The 21377-nt window shown below is 42.1% G+C and overlaps 6 protein-coding genes across 6 annotated transcripts; 4 read left to right on the forward strand and 2 right to left on the reverse strand.

The window, feature by feature from the left end:
* The first annotated feature begins 337 nt into the window (after window positions 1-337).
* EAE98_006241 (uncharacterized protein) lies at window positions 338-3792 on the forward strand. The gene is made up of 5 exons (XM_038953864.1): window positions 338-1454; window positions 1519-2215; window positions 2272-2660; window positions 2737-2934; window positions 3002-3792. The coding sequence occupies exons 1-5, from the start codon at window positions 1224-1226 to the stop codon at window positions 3305-3307; spliced, it is 1821 nt and encodes a 606-aa protein (XP_038809654.1). The 5' UTR covers window positions 338-1223; the 3' UTR covers window positions 3308-3792.
* A 5657-nt stretch (window positions 3793-9449) lies between these two features.
* On the forward strand, window positions 9450-11223 carry EAE98_006242 (uncharacterized protein; the record flags this gene model as incomplete). The annotated part of the gene is made up of 3 exons (XM_038953865.1): window positions 9450-9519; window positions 9596-9961; window positions 10022-11223. 3 exons carry the CDS (start codon window positions 9450-9452, stop codon window positions 11221-11223), a joined length of 1638 nt encoding a protein of 545 aa, XP_038809655.1.
* A 1764-nt stretch (window positions 11224-12987) lies between these two features.
* On the reverse strand, window positions 12988-13470 carry EAE98_006243 (uncharacterized protein; the record flags this gene model as incomplete). The annotated part of the gene is made up of 1 exon (XM_038953866.1): window positions 12988-13470. The coding sequence occupies one exon, from the start codon at window positions 13468-13470 to the stop codon at window positions 12988-12990; it is 483 nt and encodes a 160-aa protein (XP_038809656.1).
* Window positions 13471-14903: 1433 nt separating this feature from the next.
* Window positions 14904-15425, reverse strand: EAE98_006244 (uncharacterized protein). Its single transcript, XM_038953867.1, has 2 exons — window positions 15307-15425; window positions 14904-15223 (listed from the first exon to the last, which is right to left on the reverse strand). The coding sequence occupies exons 1-2, from the start codon at window positions 15318-15320 to the stop codon at window positions 15049-15051; spliced, it is 189 nt and encodes a 62-aa protein (XP_038809657.1). The 5' UTR covers window positions 15321-15425; the 3' UTR covers window positions 14904-15048.
* A 283-nt stretch (window positions 15426-15708) lies between these two features.
* Window positions 15709-16956, forward strand: EAE98_006245 (uncharacterized protein; the record flags this gene model as incomplete). Its single annotated transcript, XM_038953868.1, has 1 exon — window positions 15709-16956. One exon carries the CDS (start codon window positions 15709-15711, stop codon window positions 16954-16956), a length of 1248 nt encoding a protein of 415 aa, XP_038809658.1.
* Window positions 16957-17245: 289 nt separating this feature from the next.
* Window positions 17246-18495, forward strand: EAE98_006246 (uncharacterized protein; the record flags this gene model as incomplete). Its single annotated transcript, XM_038953869.1, has 2 exons — window positions 17246-17274; window positions 18078-18495. The coding sequence occupies 2 exons, from the start codon at window positions 17246-17248 to the stop codon at window positions 18493-18495; spliced, it is 447 nt and encodes a 148-aa protein (XP_038809659.1).
* Window positions 18496-21377: the final 2882 nt, after the last annotated feature.

Raw genomic sequence — 21377 nt, forward strand, 5'->3', positions numbered from 1 at the left:
GAAGCTTCCCAAATGGTATTAAGTAGTACCAAGTTGTTGCTGACCATGACGGCGGTTGCCACACCCTCACGGTTAGTATATAAAAGTGATAGACAAGGCAGAGTGGCTGTTGTCTGTCTTTTTAGCTTACTGATGGCTCAATTTCTATACCGAGTAGGTACCTAGTCGCCTGTACCGTGTAGTTCATGACTTTGCCATGTACATTGTGTACACACCACATGTTCGCAATCAAAACAAGTAATTAATATCTTCATAATGTCTTCATAACATGCGTAGCATACATAATATGAGTGTGTGTGTACCTAGGTATAAATACAATCAAAGTCTCTTATATTCGTCACTCGGTTGCTTGCACTCGCTTTCCCTTTATTTCTCTCTCTCTCACAATCATCGACCTTGCTCCCTGCCGTTACTCCTTTATCAACAGGGCTCTATCCTTATAACCCTATCCCGGGGATCACGTATCTAGCTTCCATTCCATCCTTTCTGTTCTGATCAAAGTCCAAACTGTCCAAGCTGTCCAAACTAGGCTCCGGTCTAGTCTCGTTCATATAGTTTAACAATAACAAATAACTCTTGAGTCTCGAGTCTTGAAAACAAGCAAGACAGGTCTGAGGTTCTTTCCTTCATTCAGCAGTCTTGGCAATCCATTGAATCCAAGCTTTAAGGATACCCGACCACAACCTAACAATCATACCAAGACAATAGCAAAGAACACTGACAGCTTCCTTCCAAAAGCAAATGAGAAGGTACTGGTATAACATGTGGTCACCACCAAAAATCAACATGTTCGGTTCGCTCTCAAGGTAGGATTGATTGATCGCGTACGAGCCCTGTCTACAAAACCCATTTCTTATCCGCTGCGGTATTTTTTTCTTTACTTCGTAGTCAGTTCAGTCCTGTTTGCACATTGCATCCATCGGATTCTCGCCCGTATTTTTACCCTCATTCCCCTTTCAAGTTTTTATTTTCTACCCTCTGGATTGGACGGAGTCTTCACCGATCATCAGATTTCCCCATATCCCACCTTTTTTTGTCTTAAACCGTTATACCGCTGATCGATCTTCAACGTTTTCCATACATCGATATTTTGTACATACATCCCTTAAATGCATAATTGCCGATGATAATAATTCCCCAGCCCCCGCAGAGTCTTTACTAGAAGCTCTTCAATTGATTTACACTTGGAAACCCCATCTGCGCTACCTTTTTAGAGGTCAATAATGAGTTTGCCTCAGGATCTCGAGAAAGGAACATTGGCAGAGGAGGAACATGATCAGGAACATGAAATTGGAACGAAAACAGAATCTACTGCATACCAATCCGACAATTCGAGAAACCCTTCGCCGAAGGATGATGGTTCTGCAGATGCATCCATCGCCGACCGAGATTCGAATCTTGAAGCAGTCAAAACAATGGATGAAGGCCCCATCGATGATCTCGAGAGACAAAAGGTTCGATACAACCACTCGCATTGCGCATTTGCGAATTACATACTAACATCCCTTTCCCATTTAGACAACCACCGAATCAATAAAAGTCGGTCCATCTTCCCATCGCGCACATCCAAATTCCGACTCGAACGATAAAACCAGCACGAACTCGAAATCCTCCAGCGGATCCAGACTCGCCCGCATAGCCCATCGATCTCATACTCCGCGCGCCAAACTTCCACCGCGACCTATTCCAGTCTCCAATCTCGCAAACGGTATCGTAGGATGGGAAAGCCAGACCGATCCCGAGATGCCTCTGAATTTTCCGGAAACGAAGAAATGGGTGCTGACGGGTTTACTGGCTAGCATTACTTTTATATCTCCGCTCGCTTCCAGTATGTTTGCGCCCGGTGTAACATTTGCAGACAAGGAGTTCCATAATTCCAGTCTGATATTAAGCTCTTTCACCGTGAGTATCTTTGTCTTGGGATATGTCGTTGGGCCATTAATACTTGCGCCTTTGTCTGAGATGTATGGGAGAAGATATGTTCTTACAGGTGGTAATATAATATTTTGTGTATGGCAGATTGGATGTGCATTGGCACCTAGCTTGAGTACATTGATAGGATTTCGATTTATGGCTGGATTGGGTGGTTCGGGTTGTTTAACCATCGGTGCTGGAATGATTGCGGATTTATTTCATGCGGATAGAAGAGGATTGGCGACTTCACTTTTCAGTCTGGGTCCTTTGTTTGGTCCAGTTATTGGTCCAATAGCTGGAGGTATTTTCGCCATTCATTATACCCATCAAAGTACAGTACATCTAACCAATCTCCAGGTTTCGTAGCCCAAAGAATCGGCTGGCGTTGGGTATTTTGGATTCTTTTCATTGCCGGAACCATCATAACTATCGGCATCGAATGTCTCAACGTAGAAACCAACCCACGTCTCCTCATAAAACGCAAAGTCGCGCGTCTCTCCAAAGAACTCAATCGATCTGATCTCCGCAGCGTATACGATCCAAGCAATTCAGCACATCATTCAAACGCTTCTGTTCTAGCAAATGCCATGATTCGACCCCTGAAGATGTTAGTTTTTAGTCCTATTGTGTTTATTCTGAGTTTGTATATGGCAGTTGTTTATGGACTTCTGTATTTATTGTTTACTACTATTACGACGGTTTTTACGGATAAATATCATTGGGCGCCAGAATTAGGTGGATTAGCTGTGAGTATATCTCTTCATCTCTTTCACCTCCAAAATTTCCATCCTCCCGTTTACCGCAAGTCTAACTGTCAACTAGTACATAGGTCTAGGTTTTGGTTTCTTCCTTGGTCTCGTAGTAGTAGCTCGTATATCGGACGTTACGGTAGTCCGCATGACGAAAGCAAATAATGGGATCTTTGAGCCTGAAATGCGATTACCGGCTTGTATATTTTTTGCTTGCTTTATACCGATTAGTTTTTTCTGGTATGGTTGGAGCATTCAGGGCGGCGTTCATGTAAGTACTCCTCCTCACTACCTTTTTACTTCCCTTCATCCTTCTTTGAAGAGTCTAACATCCCCAGTGGATCGTTCCTATAATCGGCCTCATCCCCTTCGGTTTCGGTATGATGGGTATCTTCATTCCAATTCAAACATACGTCATCGACAGCTTCCCATCCTTCGCTGCGTCAGGAATCGCAGCATTAACGGTATCACGGTCGTTATTCGGAGCATTTTTGCCACTTGCAGGACCGGCTATGTATGCAAAATTAGGTTACGGGTGGGGAAATAGTGTTTTGGGATTCATTGCACTGGCGTTAATTCCGGCGCCGATGATAATTTATAAATTCGGAGGGAGGGTGAGGAAAAGGTTTCCTGTTAAGCTTTAAGTGGAGAGGAAAGAAAAAGAGGAGGAAATTAAGGAAACCGAGGTACGAAAAATAATAAAGTGTGTGTGTGCGTATCTGATATACAACAAAACGCAAAGCACACATGACACGACGGAACAAAACAGAATAGTAATTCCTCATGACGGAAAATCATGAAAGGAGATGAAAACGAGATGAAGCGAAACATCCATCAACCTTACAAAATAACACCCCCCCCCACACATAATTTCGAAAAAATTAGCGAGCATAAGCGATGGAGTTATGATATTCATTGGCGATTATTTGGTTAGGAATTGGGTGTTTATATTAGTATTATTCTATGGGTACTTGCTGGTTGGTTCAGGTTCAGGTCGGGATTGATTGATTGGTGTGCTTGGTGCGTTTGGAGGCAACTTACTATGAAAATGAGGGAATTGGAATTTGGGGGAATTTGAGTACTTACTGAGTACTTACTAAGTACTTATTGAGTATTGAGTATTGAGTATTGAGTGTTGAGTATTGAGTATTGAGTATTGAGTATTGAGTATTGAGTGTTGAGTATTGAGTGTTGAGTATTGAGTGTTGAGTATTGAGTATTGATTGATTAATAGGGGTTTCTTATGATATGATTGCGTTGATTGGAGTTGGAAGAGGATTGAAGATTGAAGATTAAAGGATGGATCCTTTCTTATTGGCTGTTGGTTGGGGGTTGGGGTTAGAATGAGAGTGAGTGAGGGGGGATGTGAAAGGGGGGATGGGGAGGGAGAGGAGGCCATAGAAAATTGTATATAGATTATGTGTGGATGTGGGAGTGAGAGTGGGTAAATGGTTGATGGTTGGTACGTATATATTACACAACCACACATATGATGTTGGTTATACCGGTTTTAATAAACTCGATATGGAGTTTACTCATGAGTGAGTGAGTGAGTGAATTGGAGAATCGAGTTCATTCATTCTTCTATTCATTCTTCTATTCATTATATTATACTATTAATTAATCAACTTGTTACCTAACTTTTCCCCCTTATCCAAAAAAATACCTATCTACTGAATGATTGATTGATTCCTCCAAACAAACATTCAATTACATCTTTTTCATCCAAACCATTCTCACTTCCCAATATATGTTATGTCTGTGTATATGATATGTATCACATATACGTCATCAAAAAAAGGAAAAAAGTTTTTGTTGCATATCGCATAACTTCATGACGTCGATGACGATGATGACGATAGATGAATAAAATGACGTCGGTGACGTAGTTTTTTGACATGTTACGGATTTGGGGATTTGGGGATATATGAAACAACGCCCATATTTTATTTTTGAGATATCTGGGTATTGGGATTGGGATTGGGATTGGGATTGAGAAATGAGATGAAATGGGATTGAAATTAATGCGTGAAGAGGTGCGAAAGAAAATATGAAAGAGAATATTACAGATACAATGTGAATAGATAGTAATTGATAACTCCATATAACATCTTACATTTCGATCTCACTACCACGAGAATACCAAGAATTAAGAGGAGTTGTTTAAGAGTCAACTATGAACACTATTCTTCTGTTCTCTAGGTATCGGAAAGTTCTCTTTGAGTTCGTTTGTTTTGGTCTGATATGATGACTTCTACTCATGTTCACTTACTTCTCACCCCAGGGGATTCGGACCAAAAGGGGTATGAATATAGCTACATACCTTATTTTTGAAAAACAACTGAATGGAATGGAAAGGGAAGAAAAGACGATACAGGGTGAATTGATTCCGAGTGGCCAAATAATTATATAGAAACAAAAATGACAAAAACTACCCTGGTAGAATTTCTCAAGACAAGTAGTGTGTGTATAAAAGCGTTTACTTGCATTCTCGCTGATCACTTCCTGCTAGCTGTCTAAATTAACAATCAACACGTTTTGTATGAATACATTCGGAAAGATCGTGGGGATGAGTCTGTATTCCTGTGCATTTATTGCATGTTTTGAAGAAATACAAGCAGGCGTATTCACAGCGGGTATATGTATTGAGTGATACCTTCATCGACGAGTTGGATGGAAAGCAAGTAAAATAAAAAGATCAGAAGATGAAGACGAGGGCAAGATAGAATGAAGAGTTTAAGGATCGCTAACAGGCCAAAACTTCAAGGACTATTGCTTCGACTGTTGAAGTATTGAATTAGCCGATAAAATTGTAGATCAACCACACGGGTAGAAAAGTTTCACCCCAGGTAAATCTCCTATTCCTTCCAGTCTACCCTTTCGCCACTGTAAGTGTTCCCATAACTAATGAATAAAAGTAGGGAGCACGATAACTTTGATAGTGCAACACTGCGAGAATATTTGTCCTGGTCATAGATATCTTTAGATGAACACCGGACACATTGATCCAATGTGATCACGTTCCAATTCTCATCAATAATCTGTCCCCAATGCTTTCCCAATATGATATCTTCCTCTTCAGATTGTTTATTGTGAATTCGCCTCCCATAATGCAGATCTGCCTTTTTCTATTTCGTAGCACATCAAATGACCTTGCCGTATTATCAGCAACACGCCTAAGCTGTATCACCGCAAAAATTTAACAAAATACCGAGATCTCCAGTGCATATAACCCCACATAATCCCACTGCAAGGTATGAGAGGCAGTGGAACTGTAGACTCGTGATGAGGAGAATAGATTTTGCAAAAGTGTCGAATTCGACATCTCCGGGGGCAAACAAATCTAAGAGCATGGAGGGGAAAAATGCAATATTATGGGTGGGGTGAATTTGTGATTCAATGAAACTTTTGCATTACCATCTTAGGTAAAGAAATACGAGAAGATGAACTACCATCTTTATAGTTGTATATCGCTTTGAACGCATCAGATACGAGGGTGAAAATAAATGCATGAAACCTCAGCCTGAGTAACATCAAATGGTATCCAGATTTTAGAATCGCAAGCAATTTTTTTTTAAATCTGTCCATACATTTTCAGTTGATTGAAAATTTGGTAGCGAGTTCTTGAGATGGAATAAACGGCGTTTGAGCTTGAGGTTTAAGAGTATTTCCAGCTTTCAAACGACGATGCAGGAGATCCTTGGTCATACATCAAGCTGTGAAATGTTATGCAGCCATACTTGCATTTGTATTATCTCGATTTAAACCCAGTCAAGATCCAAAGTCTCGTGATTTTAAAAAAATCCAACGTTTCAAAATAATATGAAGTGGCTTCATCACTAAATTGGGACATCCGACAATGGAATGAGATAAAACCCAGTGACATTCCGAGATCCAAGGTCGATGTGCAATTATAATAGTAACGTTGACACAAGCTGATAACAGATGTCGCTGATTGAAGAATGCGCGAGGAGATAGAGAAAAGGTGACAGGATCGCAAGAACTCATATAGATGTGGAAGAAAATATGATAGAAATAAAGTCAACACTTACTTGGGGCACAGCATATGGGCCATCCAAAGTATTAAGAATATGCGAGTATGAGCTGTCATTCTCTCGGTTCACATCCCCAAATTCTTCATGATTCTCGGTCAATACTTTCCGAGAGAAGTGGTTCGCATGCCAGTGCTTATATATTCCGAGGCAAGTAGAAAGGAGGTTGCCACACATCAAAACTACAGTAAGCTCGAGCATCGCCGGTGTCAGTAGTAGACTATAAAATCTTGTCCAGATATCGTCTCATGATTCTCTCATGTTTATGTAGTGGCTACATCATCGGAAGACATTCCCATAGGTGGAATATACTCCGTATGTGTCAATGTCGAATCATTTTGGTCGATTGGTAGATAGCCATTAGCATTGTGGGAAGAATTTGGACGGAAGTGCAGTACGAAAGCATTCATCTCTTCAATTGTATGAGAGCATCCATGGGAATATCGTGAGGAATGCATTCGTGCGGTATCACCTGTCACCGGTATCACAACTCACGGCTCACCAAGAGCTACTTTATTGACCATGGATTGCTTTGGCCACTAGCTGAACTGAACGATTGTAGAAATTCGTACAACTTCACAGGGTAAGAATTGCCGTATTATCATCAGAAAATGTTAGTCAAAGAAATTGCAATAGAAGTATTCTATGACTTTAGAGAATTTTGACTCGGAAATTCAGAAGTTGCTGAGTGGAGTCGCGGTGAGAAGAGTGATATTGGATAAGAGGAGTAGAGTTTCGGGTCGGAATATCTGGAAGATTCTATGCTAAGACCAAAGAAGGAAAAATATGTCATGAAGAAAGGATTTTAGCCATGCTTGAGGTGTGTCTGGATAAAAGATCTAAAGAAGGTATCATTAGTTGATCTGTGCGTCGTATCAATGCACACTTTGGTCCCTGCAAAAGCGGTTTCGGATGTCTTAGATTCGCCCCATTAAATTTATACAGGGGGTGCACCGTTCTCGGTAAACTCATTCCCCGCCTTGACATGGAAGAAACGGTGGGTGGGACAAGGAGAAAAAAAGTATTTTCATACCTTCACTCAAAACAACCTCAACTCTCAAACCTCGTATGAAAACATGCTTTTGAGTGAGTTAGTTATGACGACTTGTGTTTGATTGATTGACTTGTCAGGAAGTTTGAATTCATTCTGAAGGTAAATAAATATACGAGTAGATGTTGGATGGATGGTAGATGTTGGATATTAGAAGGATGTATGGTAGGGTAGCAGAGAAGATGAGAGGATGAGATTGTCCAATACCTAAAGTCTCAATAAATAGCTAATCGCACCATTCTCATTCGATGGTTCACTTGTGCTTTCGTATACAACTTTAGTGTGTATACGAGTAGGTAGTAGGTAGTAGGTATTGAGATTAGGTCTTGGATGCCGGCTTATTACTTTCCATCTTCCCCATGTTCCGAATATCTTTCGTTAGGTTACATACATGATACTTGATACGTGAACTACATGAAGCACATTAGCACATTCTCCAGTGCTGCTATATTCGGGCAACGCAGGTCAGTCACAGGTGGGAGATTGACAACACTACCTAGTCCCTAGGTAAATAGGTAGGTACTTTCCTTGACCTAATTCCCTCATCAATTGCATTACATCTTTCACATCACAAGAGCATGGTCATAGCTGTACTCCATTGTTTCTTTCTTCGCTGTAGGTACCTAGGTAGAATTGAAAGTACCGAGCGGAGTACAGAGTACGTGACATTTTGATAGTCGACTTGACTATTGTGCAGATTGGCTTATTAGCCTCTTCAATACTTCCTTCTAGCGTTCCAATGTTCACCAAGTGCTCAATTCATTAATTTCGTTCACCTCGATTCATCCAATGATTGAGACGAATAAGTCTAGATGAGAGTCTAAAATGCTTAGAATCCTTGTCTGCATGAAATAATACGACTACCAGTGGACTACTCCATATATCTCAGCTAATATATTACACATATAATTCCACACTAGCGACATCCACTAGCAATCTCCACTAGCAAGTCGGCTACACCTTATCATGCATGTGCATTAGCGGTAGCAATTATCGGCCGGCCTTTCGAGCTATTTATTGCTCCAGTAGATCTTTCATTGTATTTATCGATCTATAGGAACACCAATCCAAATTGGATATTGCAGAGCCGCGGGATAAATCTCCGAAAAGGTTTGGTAGCAACAACGACAACAAGAACAATCTTTTTCTGCCCCCCCTCCCCACCACAAAAACCAAGGAAAACAATACAATATACACGCTCTCAGAAATTCAAAAGGTAAGGATAAACGAGAGATAGTATCTCTGCATGCACAGCGGTAAGGTACCAGGTCAAGTACTAGGTAGGTAGGGAAAATTTATTTATCTGCATGTGGTTCTTAAAACGCTCAGTGCGGAAGCTTGAGCGCAAACAGATGGGTAGTCCGACATATAGAGTGAACACTTCCTTCCCCCTCCATTTTCACTTGGCTCTCAAACATTAAATTCTGTCTCTGAGAAATCTACTCTTCCGTTTCCGCAAACTCAATCAATTTTATCATTACCTAAAATCCTAATAGCATCTTCACCTATTGCGTCGTACTTCCTATATCCCTTCCAATCTTCTCTCTCTTTCCTATTCGTCTTTCAGGACGTCGATAGGAAAGTTTCTACAACTCTCAGATTGAATATCTCTCTCTCTACTAATAAAGGTTCAATCTTTGATCGTCATCGAGAGTCAGAAAAGTCATATCTGGCTCACGAGCAATGCCCCGAGGAATTCGGAATTCTCGACGGGATCCCGATAAATTTCCTACCACTCAACTCTTTCTCCTTGGTAAGTTTTGTTTCCACATTCCATGACTGCGCCACGCACACGATCAATTTGAAATACCTTATTAACATCGTTTTAGCAATTGTCCGTCTCGCGGAACCTATTGCCCTCACCTCTATCTTCCCTTACGCGTGGGCACTCGTAAAGAAATTCAAAGTCGGCAACGAAGATGATGCTTCTTTCTATGCGGGCCTTCTCATCTCAGCCTTTGCGCTGGCAGAATCTTTGACGGGCATGTACTGGGGTGGATTATCTGATAGAATCGGACGAAAGCCAGTATTGCTAGCAGGATGTTGCGGAACGATGTTGAGTATGATTATGGTTGGATTTGCGTCGAACATTTGGGTTGCGCTCCTCGGCAGAGCTCTTGGAGGCTTCTTGAATGGAAACATAGGCGTCATTCAGACAATGGTTGGTGAAATGGTTACGAAGAAAGAACATGAGCGTAAGTTTGATTACATTCCGACGATTACACGGAGAACCTGAACTAATTTCTTCTTGACAGCTCGAGCATACTCAGTCATGCCATTTGTTTGGAGCATAGGTACTATTATCGGTCCTGCGATCGGTGGCACATTCGCAGATCCTACATCGACCTTTCCAAACATTTTCTCACCGGATGGTATTTTCAACACATTCCCATATTTGCTTCCAAATTTGATGTGTGCTGGTCTACTATTCATCAGTATTCTAGCGGGATACTTCCTCCTTCAAGAGACACATCCGGATATGCAACCCCGGGTTTCTCTACCAGATGATACATACCATTCCGAGGAAACCCCATTGATGGCCACTGCCGATGCCATTAAAACACCTGCAGTCGACTTGCGCGCCGAAACTTACGGAACCTTCGAGGGCAGCGATGACAGTGAGTGGCGAAACACGCCCACTAAATCTATCCCTCCCCAAATTTTCAACAAAAATGTTGTCGCTTTGATTATCGCATTGGGAATATTCACATATCATTCCATGACATATGATCATTTACTACCCATTTTCCTCGAAGATACAAAGGGTCCAAGGGAAAGTATATCCATCATGACTGTCGAATTTATGATGCCTGGAGGTCTTGGTTTATCTGTCCAACAAGTTGGTGTAATTATGTCAATAAATGGCATTATTGCATTGTTTGTTCAAGCGGTCATATTTCCTTGGGCTGCGGAATTTCTCGGCACTTACAAACTCTTCATTATAGTCAGCGTGCTACATCCAATTGCGTATCTTATGGTACCTATTCTCGTCTATCTTCCCGCTTCATATCTCTATGCTGGTCTTTACACTACTCTATTCGTCCGCAATCTTCTTTCAATACTAATATACCCCGTTCTTCTCATCCTCATCAAAGAAGCTACGCCCTCTCCAAACGTTCTCGGAAAAGTCAATGGTCTTGCAGCATCAGCCGGTGCTGCTTGTAGGACTGTAGCTCCACCTGTTGCGGGATACCTGTATGCGCTTGGTAGCAAGACAAATTTCACAGCGCTAGCTTGGCTTGGAAGTGCGCTTGTGGCAGTGGTGGGAGCGGTTCAATGTTTTATGGTCAAGAGAACGAGAAGGGATGAGGGGGTTGAAGGAGAGGGAGATGAATGGATTGGTGTAAGGAGAAGAGATAGTAAAAACAAGATGGTTCCTGCAATTACGGTAATTGAGGTTGATTCGACTTCTTCATCGGAAAATAATTCGGATTCGGAGTCGGTACGGGATGAGTAGGGGATAATGGTAATGGAGAAGAAAAATGGAAAAGAAAATGAGTGTACGAAAAGATCGACGAAAACATGATGCATGGATGGCGTTGGATTTGAGGGTTGGGAAAATTCTAGAAATCGAAGGCGTATTGGTGTTTGTATATGATAGCGTTTAGCGGCACTGGGCTGGCGTTTTTGAACTGGTGAGAGGGTCGATTGGATTGGATAGGATTGGATAGGAGATTAAAACTAAAGATGCTTAATGAATAGAATATGAAAATGAAATTTAAGATGTTTAATGAATTTTTTGATTTATATGGGTTGATCGTCTTAAGGGGAGGGGCGTTTAACTATTGTGTTTTGAAGGAGACAGATGTAAGAATTCATATTTACAATGTTGAGATGTTGTAATATACCTACCTATATACCATTGGTCTCTGGGATGATGTATATATAAACATGCATGCATGTATGATGTATAATGTGTGTATGTATTGTATGCATGTATGTATGTAAGTCATATCTCCTGAGAATCTGATACCTAGGATCAAGATAGGTAGATAGGTAGATAGGGCTGATAGCGAATGTTCAATAGGTATTCAATATTCCCCGAGTCTCGAGAGTTGAGATGGAATATTCAGAATCTGATGTTGTGGTTTGGGGTTTGGGTTTGGGTTTGAGTTGGGTTTGGAATGGGTTTGGGATGGGGTTGGAATGGGGTTGGAATGGGGTTGGAATGGCTTGATGTGGATGTGTGTATGCATATGTGTATGGCACTTGATAAGAAGTTGAGAGTGAGAGTGAGAGTGAGAGTGAGGTTTAAATAAGCTTTTTGGGGATTTAGAGGGATTGGTAGGGGATGGGGTAGGGGGTTGTGAATGTAGATGTGGATTATGGGTATGGGGATGTGTATGGGGATGGGGAAGTTGTGCTGTGAGGTTTAGAGTGCAGATAGATAGAGATGAGGTATGGGGAATGGGGATGGGGGAGGGAACGGGGAGGAAATGGGGAATGGGGAATGGTGGAGTATCGGTAGTCACGTCATTCGGTTAGAGGTTGCGTGATTGAAATTTTGAGTTTTGAGTTTTGAGTTTGGATTGTTTTTGTTTTATTTTTGGGGATGGGGGGAAAGGGTAGGGGAGTGTGGGGATGGGAATGGGGATGGGATGGCATGGGATGGGATGGAATGAATGGGGTATCTATTTTAATATTATTATTGAGGAGAATACTGTGTGGGATTGAAGATGTGGTGGTATGAAAGAGTAGTATAGTCAGTACAAAAGAAAACTAAGTTGTAATCATACCTAATACTCTCATTAAAATGTTCTTCTTTCCGAAAATGTGAGATATTATCATTATTTGAGTAATAAGTTGAGAAGAGAATTTCCTATATATGCGTCTAGCCCATTACTATATCTGTGTACCCACTACCTGTTATCATCCATCACGAATGAGTATTACAAGAATACCGAGTATTCGATACAGAACGCCAGTTGATGATATGCGACTCCAATCTTCGCTGCACAATGTCCATCCTGCTCGCATTTGTGGTGGTAAAGAGATTTTCCAGAAGATTGGGGTTGGTGAATCAATCCATTTATAACAATAGCTCCGCCGCCTCAACTCCGACTCCAACTCCAACTCCAACAACGTCCATTGATTCCCTCCGATCTCCACAACATTACAAGATACGAGCAAAAGCATCTCCGAAAAAGCTGCATTGCATCTCCTCGACCTTTTCAATCTCCATGAGTATGAGTCCAACGTCGCCAACCGTGAATGCATGCAATCAAGATGATTCAATCGCACTATGCACTTCCTGACTGCTAGGCTCCAATTCCGCATCCCCTCTCTTGCCCTCACGCACATGAATCAACCTCCCTTCTTCCTTCTTTCCCTCCTCATTCTTTCTTCTCTCCTCCTCTTCCTTAGACTCCGCAAAAGCTTTCAATACGCCCCCGATATTCCACCTAATACTACAATTCGGGCTTTCTTTGCGTGTGCTAGACACGATATCTTCCGTCTCAATACCGTGTTTCTTTAAAAGAAGGCCCATGTCTTTGAAGGCTTGTTCGAGTTCCTTGGGTTCGATCTTGACTTCAACATATCCCTGTTCTATCTGTTCGCTGAGGTATTTGTTGAGTCGCCATTTGGAGAGGCTCAGGCCTAATAATAGACCTGATGCAACGGGAGTCATCGCGACAAAGTAATGGCGGGGGTCGTTCTTAAAGCGCTGGGCAAAGCGTTGGAGGTGGGATTTTAGTGATGCCATGATTAATGGAGAGGTTGATTGATTGATTGATTGATTGAAATAATGAAAGAAGGAAGATTCATAAAGGAATTGAAAAATATTTTTCTAGGTGAGATAACTATTAGGTGGTCAAATGAAATAAACTACTATTACCTAAGTCATCTGGTCCTACTATCGTCATAAGTAGTGATCTTCGGGTCCTAATTGCTGCACTAGGTAAAATGTATTAAACGAATTCACCCGAATTTATAAAAACATCTTGGATTATAATTGATATAGCCAATTCAAGGGTTTTCAGGCCTTTCAGTGTCGAAAATATATTCAAAAGGCTACTGAATACCACATAAGCGAGAATCAAATGAGCCTGATATTGGAAAGATAATAATGTCGCACAGCTCATTGAGCTTACACAGCTGCAGAAACTTAAGGCAAGTTTATTTTAGACTAGTCCCGTCACCTAGGTATATAACTCTTATGTTATGCTGTATTGAAATCCCATACTTTCAGTGGCTTTTCCCTCAAGTCCGAGGGTTTACTCGTAGGCGCACACATTCATGAAAAAAATGGCTTTTGATATCCCAAGGATGAGCTGAACCTATTCGGATTATACACGTAATCCCACTATGTGGTCTTCAAATTTGAAAAGTTTTGACTCCGTACCTCCAGAGGTAGTCTGTGAGTGGAAATATGAGAATTGCGAATTTGGTGATTGCTCTCACTTGAGGCATATCAGGTAGTGTTGTTAATGCAGATACCCGTCTAGAATAAAGTCGCCCGAATGTGTACCAGATATCAGATTCACCCAATTTCTGTGGTATCATATTTTATTGGCTTGAGGCTTAGGACGCAGAGAAAAAATATGCGTATACTGTACGTGAAGTTTCACACAGGCTGAATAAGCCATGATAAGATGAAAGAACAGTGTGCAAGCAACCACAACGAGGTAGCTAGCTATCGTATATATGGTATAGCTCCGATCATATGGAAGTGTTCAATGCACACATATACCATAAATTAGAGCCAGGTTGGAAAGGTGTGGAGATGTAGAGGATAATAATGTACCAAAATCCTGAAGAGAGCAATATCGATAGAAATCGATCACACAACTTTTTTCTGCGAGATGCAAATGAAAGTGGTGACCTTAGGAAATCATACGGAAGCGTCTCCTCCCCATGGCCCTCGTAGCACTCCTGAAAAGAGCCTTCTGACAGAAAATGACGGAAAGTGTAGGAGAAATCTTAAGGCCAGGGCTCCCCAAAAGAAGTCCCAGACAATGCGGATATATCCGATGTATGCAAACAGCTTCCAATTATTTTACCGATCACTATCCGTAAAACGTAGAGGAACGTTACTCAGGCGTAGACCCACAGCTTTTCTTGGAATCCCTCCCTCAGTTCCCCAGTTCTCCAGTTGCCACAGTTTGACCCTTAGTATGTGCAATTTCCGTCTCCCCCCATAATTGTCCATAATTCCTCTAAGGTCTCCAGCTGTATAGACACCTTTTAAGCTCCAATTATTGTTTCAAATTCGATTCGTCTCTCTCTGCTGCGCTGTGCCACTGTTTACTTGGTCTGCAAAACATCCATCCTCACAACAATTTCAGCTCTCCTTCTCAACCACCGTAAACTTAGGCATATTTGCTTTATCCTGCTCTGTGGGTTCAAAGCCAAGCTTCTTTTCTGCCGTATCGGACAAAAAGAGACCGATTGTACCCCAAGCAATGAAGCTTGCGCCTATCATTGCGCGGGTGCGCGGAGGGAGTGCTCGAAAGGACCTGTTTGTTGGAGAAAGATTAGTTGAGAATAAAACCGGGAAGCAGGGTATGAGAGTCCAATAAGAGACAAGGAGAGGACATACGATAATAACGACATCTACGAAGGGGGAACGAGACTATTTACAGAAACGGTCGTTTAGAATTTGTGGTTATCGAAATTGAAAATCGATATTCTCGGGTTATTCCGAGACACTTCGGACACTAAAATTGAATCCGACATCCCGATGATGGTAGGGGTATTCAAAGCTAGGTATGCCAAACTAAAGGCGTACCTCGAGCGTACTTGCATCGGCGCCCCCGCGCATATCCAGTCTGTTGATTGTCTTGGTATTATATCATGATCTGCTATTATAAAAGTTTTGTTACGAGCGCCAGGAGTCTTAGAAGATAAGTGTCAGCTGATGTTGAATCAAGTATTCGATTAAGTATTGATCAATCCCTGAGAAGCTTTCATCGAAAGTTCGCATCACCTCCAGTCGTCACAAATGGCAGATATTAAAGCCCCTCCAACTCTCTCCTCAGGTTTCTTGTCACTACCTGTCGAGCTCATGAGATTTGTGATTCTTTATATGGACCTACCCGCCATCAAGTCTACCCGTTTGACTTGCAAGTTTCTCTCCTTTCTCAGTACACCTTACCTCATCCTTCCCAAATTCCATGGTTTCGCCCATCGTCCCGATCTCAATCGTCTTCTTCATCTATGCCGTCATCCAATTTTTTCCTCTTGTATTCAATCTATCGAACTCAATCTTGGCGACATCGATGAATTTCATGCAAGGCATAATGCATATCTCTTCAAATCAGATCCCAATATATTCCATCCAGAAACTCGTGCCGAACTAACTGAAGAAGCTTGGTTTCGATATTCTAGTCTCAAGTTCTTGAGAGAGGAATTCAACTCCCAAATATGTGATTCAGATCTGTCTGAAGTCTTCCGTTCCCTGCCTAATTTATCAGCCCTGTCTGTTTCTATGGTCAATTTCCCCTTACCCGATGAACCGGCACTCTCTCTACTAGCATCAGTTTGGAGAGTTCCTTCGACGAGATTGTTACGCAGAGAATCGACCAAGGAGCTTTTCACCACTATTCTAATTTCACTACTCCGCAGTATTGAGGTTCTGAAGCTCAGAAAACTGTCTCACGATTGCTTGCCATTTGAGTTTTTCGCGCAGAACAAGGTTCTATTCGAGTCTATAACACCTATTTTTTATAATCTTACAGACTTACGTTTAGCTCTGGATTATAGCGATATACCTAATAACTTGAGTTTCCAAGAAGTATTTGCGAACATCGCTACATGTTTATACGCTGCTACGAATTTGGAGAGTTTCAATCTGTGCTTTCGGTCAAAGCGTAAGATTGATATTACACCACTGCTTGAGGATTTTTTGTCAAAATCTAAAGAATCGAATTTTACTTTACCTCCCCTTCGAAGCCTACATATAGAAGGCGTGTCAAGTAGATTCCTTGCCATGGAAAGCTTTCTTATATCGTTGGCGTCTACTCTCGAAGTGATAGAATTTGGAGGAGATGGATGCCATGAGCCCAATCGATTTTCTAACGGAGGTATACACTTACTGGATGGGAAATTTCGAAGGTTGTTTGAGAATGTGGAGAGAGCTATTGGAGACTCATTGACGAGATTTGTTGTTAGGGGTGATTTGGTGGAGATCGAGGGTGGGAGTTCTTGGTTTCTCAATAGGGAAGTTGGATGGCACGGGGCTATGGATTGAGATAGGATTGAAGAGCCAATGAAAAAGTGCGAGATCGGCAACAGCTTTAGTACTCACACGCTTCGCCGTTACGTACTCAACAGCGGTCCCGGAAAACACCAACCCGAGGGAACTACATGATGTTTTACGCACTGCGAATACTGGGACCTGGCTCTCAGGCCATAATTCCCTATGGTTTTGTTCATCTTCTATTACTTCTATTCCCAATACAGATAGGGATCTGAAGACATTATTACGGCCAGCCAAATCACCCATTTATACACACTGTGCATAGATTGTATGCCTCATTATGGCCGTTGATACGCAGGAAGGTAACACGTGAGTTGGAGGGAGAAGCGGGTGACCAAGGAGAAAATTTCATTGGATATCACTTTTCCGCGTCGCCATTGTGAATACAGGTTACATTATAAGGTCGTCATCACCTCCTCGGTTCTGAGTGCTGATCTTAACCTGGAAGCGAACAACCATCAAGACGACATTACCCGTTTTTATATCACAACTTGGTCATTGGAGCGGCGATATTTTGATCGAGGAACCCAGATCGTTTCGATAATTGAGGGTAACCTGAACGGATACTGCTAGCTCGATTACCACCTTGCCCAGTGATACTGTTCCAAAACTGGTATTCTGGACTTGTTAGCGTGTATTATGAACGAGATTTTTCAAAATACATTCTTAGTTTAGATTTGGCGAAGCCTAGAATTACTGTATTAGAGATTGCGCATAAAATTGGAGGTTAGGAATGGAAACTATGTATATCTATAGATACCCATGCTTCAATACATAAGCTTTATAGGATATAAGTACAACTTCAATTCTGATTCCCGTGTCGATCTATATTGAGATTGTCTTAACTGAAAAGGTACAATGGCGCATACCATAAGTGGAACATGAGAAAGAGACAACGATAGAGTGCCGACAGCTTCAATTTCAACTACCGTCGATGGGTCAAGTAGTACAAGAGTATTCGAGGCATAGCATGACAATGCCAACCCTTCCGTTGCAAAGTCGAATGGTTCGGACGATAGTGAGAAGAGATAGGATCGTGGACGCAGTCGGTAAGCTTTCATCACTGACATCAGACAAAGAATTTTCTTTTCATTTTCTGATATTCAAATTAGGTGGCCCTATGGCACTGGCGTGGGCCCTCCGCCCGGTCAGCTATATCGATACAAGGATTTAGGGTTTGTTACTTTGGTTAAGCTTTGCTTTGCTCCCCGGGGTAATGGCCGGTCGGCTATATCGATACAAGCACTTCGGGTTTGCAACTTTGATCAACCTTTGCTTCCTCTCCAGGGTAATAGCCGGTCAGCTAGATCGATATTCAATCTCGACTTTCATCACACTGTTACATGGATTGAGCTTTTATTTGCTCTCCGGGATAACAATCGGTCAGCTATCGATACAAGCACTTCGGGTTTCGCAACTTTGATCAACCCTTGCTTTGCTCTCCAGGATGACAATCATTCAGTTGTATCGATATTCAACCTCGACTTTCATCACGTTGTTATATGGATTGAGCCTTCCTTCGCTCTTTAGGATAACAGCTTTTCAGCTATATCAATACCCAATCTCCATTTTTGTTGCACTATCACATGAATGAGCTGTGTTTTGCTTTGCAGAATCATAACTGGTCAGCAATATCAACACAAGACTTCTGCTCTGGTTGCAGAGATTGAGATTTGCTTAGCTCTCTGGAGTCATTGGCACTACATCTGCTCAGAAGATCGCTTCTATCCCGGTAACCGTCAACTATGAACCCAATAGAGGAGATAGAGAGAGCAGTTAAGATTCTGAGTCCTACGATCGCCGTCCTCGGTACTGCTTTGGTAGTTCAGGACACAATTCACCGACTTCCTCATAGAATCTATCATCGCATCTTCATCGACCATAACCACAACCGCAATCACTTTGTTACTAGCATCATTTGTCTAGATGTCACTGCTGCTCCACGCCGCTCAACACAAGAACGGGACTTTGAGTTTCGTCGTAGCGGTTGAGATTTGGTTCGAAGCAATTTGCTGGCCATCATCATTCCAGGACTTCGGGGCCCACACTTTGATTAGGAAGCACTTGTTGTTTGTTGACTACCAGTGTTCAAGTCTATTCGAACAATTATCTTTTGGAGTTCATTTGAAGAAGACCGTTTGCACCATATTTCCGAACAAGCCAGCCAATCTTTAAGTTACATCCCAACGTCTCATTACACCTTAGCAAGCAAGATGTACTACTTCAACAGTGCTTCTGATTGAACTACGAAATAGACTGTTAGCATCACAATCACTGCACAAGTTGACACATTCCATCGCTCTCGTCTTCTGCACTTCAGTCGCAAGCTCCCAACTGACAATTCTCACGGTGCATGAAGCCTCAGGGACGTCTCTATATGAGCTAGCAAGCTGTGGTTTAGCTTAAGCTCAAAGACTCGATAAGCATCATCTCAATAGCGCCATTTCATTGTTAGGTCCACAAGCATACTGTATGCTATTAATGCTACTGTTACTACTGTTACAGTAGCACTCCGATGTAGAGCAAGCCAGTTCTGCACCCCAGATCTACAGCTATCTCGAACGCCCAAGCTCATAGGTCCTCACATACTTTTCAGCAGTTGAACGATACTATTCCATTATACACAACACCAAATTATGTACCACCAGAAAGATTTGGATCAGAAGGTCGTTCTAGATACAATACGTGCATTCTCTGGAAGTAGATCAACCGACAGAGGACGTGTGCTCTATGGTCAATCTTAGGATCACAGCAGTATGTTAAAAAGTTTACCTTTGCTAGGGGGTTCGTTGAAGCACAGCCAAGGCTATTTCCGTCTCCGTTGGTTTGATGTAGATCTGTCAATGCGTAACATGAGCTTTAATGGACCATTGGTCTGCTGCGATGCAAAATTAACTTTGGTTTTTTATCTTCCTTACAATTCAGCACACTAGACGACCATTTCCAACTTAGTCGATTTCAAAACATCTGAAGATGTGGGATTCATGGTTGGCTTCATATTTACCTGATTCATCAGGCCGACTGAATCATTGCAGGTGCTCTCTTCAGAGATTTATGAAGCACGATATGAGGTTTTCCAAAGGCTCTGCTGAAGCATAACAAGGAGTGTTGCTTCTCAGAGTAACCACAAAGCTATGAAAAGGAAAGCAGATAACACGTCACTCAATCGCAGGTGCCAATAACACGCCTACGAGTTTTACACGAACTGCATCTACTAACTGATTGTACTCTTAGTACTTGGATGCATCTTGTATTTGCTACTAAGCCATTGGACGTCAACAGCAGGAAATCTGTTTCAATTTAAAGAGAGGACACAAGCTAATCGATCTAACAATGAGCATGCTGTAGGTGGGAAGAACAAAACCTCTATGATTTTCCTTGATGGTGTTTTGCTTCAAGGTTGAATAGTGCCACAAGTCGCCGCCGATGCCAAAACTACGACGTTGATACAAATCAGTCGAACAACCTCAGTGGAGCCGGCTGCCTTCTTCAAATTATTTAAAGTCAAGATTTTCCTAAATTGAAATCACACAAGTCGAACATGAATCTCTTTCCACGACGTTTCATCTACCTTCAAAACAGATTTCCCAGTCAGCATTGGACATGACTTATGCTTGCCTTGGATTTGCAGCGCTTGCCAGAGCGATTGGATACTTATGACGCTACCTCGCCCCATTCTCCTGTGGAATTTAGACCAAATTGGACTGTATCATATCGGAACCAGCAGTTTAACCAAACTTGAAAGAAAAACGCCACATCAGAGTTCTCTTACGATATATTGATAGGCCGTTATCCAATCCTTTCACTGACAGAATTCTGGCTTCGGTTTCTACATACATATTCTTTACTTCTAGCTACGTTATATGGCGATCTCATCACGGAGGATCCCATGGCACGGAGTGTAATGTAAGAACTTTTTGAGCTTTTCAAACTCCCCAATTCATTCTCTTCTACTTTTGCTCTCGTTTCTCAATCAAATATCGAAATAATCACTTCCGGAAGCAATGCGGTAAAAGTCTTATCTGGCGGGTTAAAGGCAACGTTGAAAGAGATCGTCTTAATACTGGTAGAATCGACGTGATCACTAGTGCTAAAGTGCCACTTGCTAAATGGGTTGATGCTATTACTGGCCTGAAGGTCGAACCAAAACTGCCGACGCCGGTTCCAGAGTTAGCTCCTGAGTTAAGTCTGGAAACGTCTTGCCTCGATATGCTCTGCAATCCATATGCCGGGTGCTTGGTGGCCGTGCTGGCTTTTCATGTTTACGGGCACGGGAGCGGCGAATCTGAATAGAAGATTCTTAAATGTCGTTTGGATCGTTGTTGATGTGTGCCCATAGCTTGTGGGGGTCCTTGGGAAGGGTTGACAACCATGGGAGCGCCGGTGGCGGTGCAGACACAAAGGGGATGTCT

This window comes from Botrytis deweyae (genome assembly GCF_014898535.1).
Source record: "Botrytis deweyae strain B1 chromosome Unknown BDEW_013, whole genome shotgun sequence".
NCBI lineage: Eukaryota > Fungi > Ascomycota > Leotiomycetes > Helotiales > Sclerotiniaceae > Botrytis > Botrytis deweyae.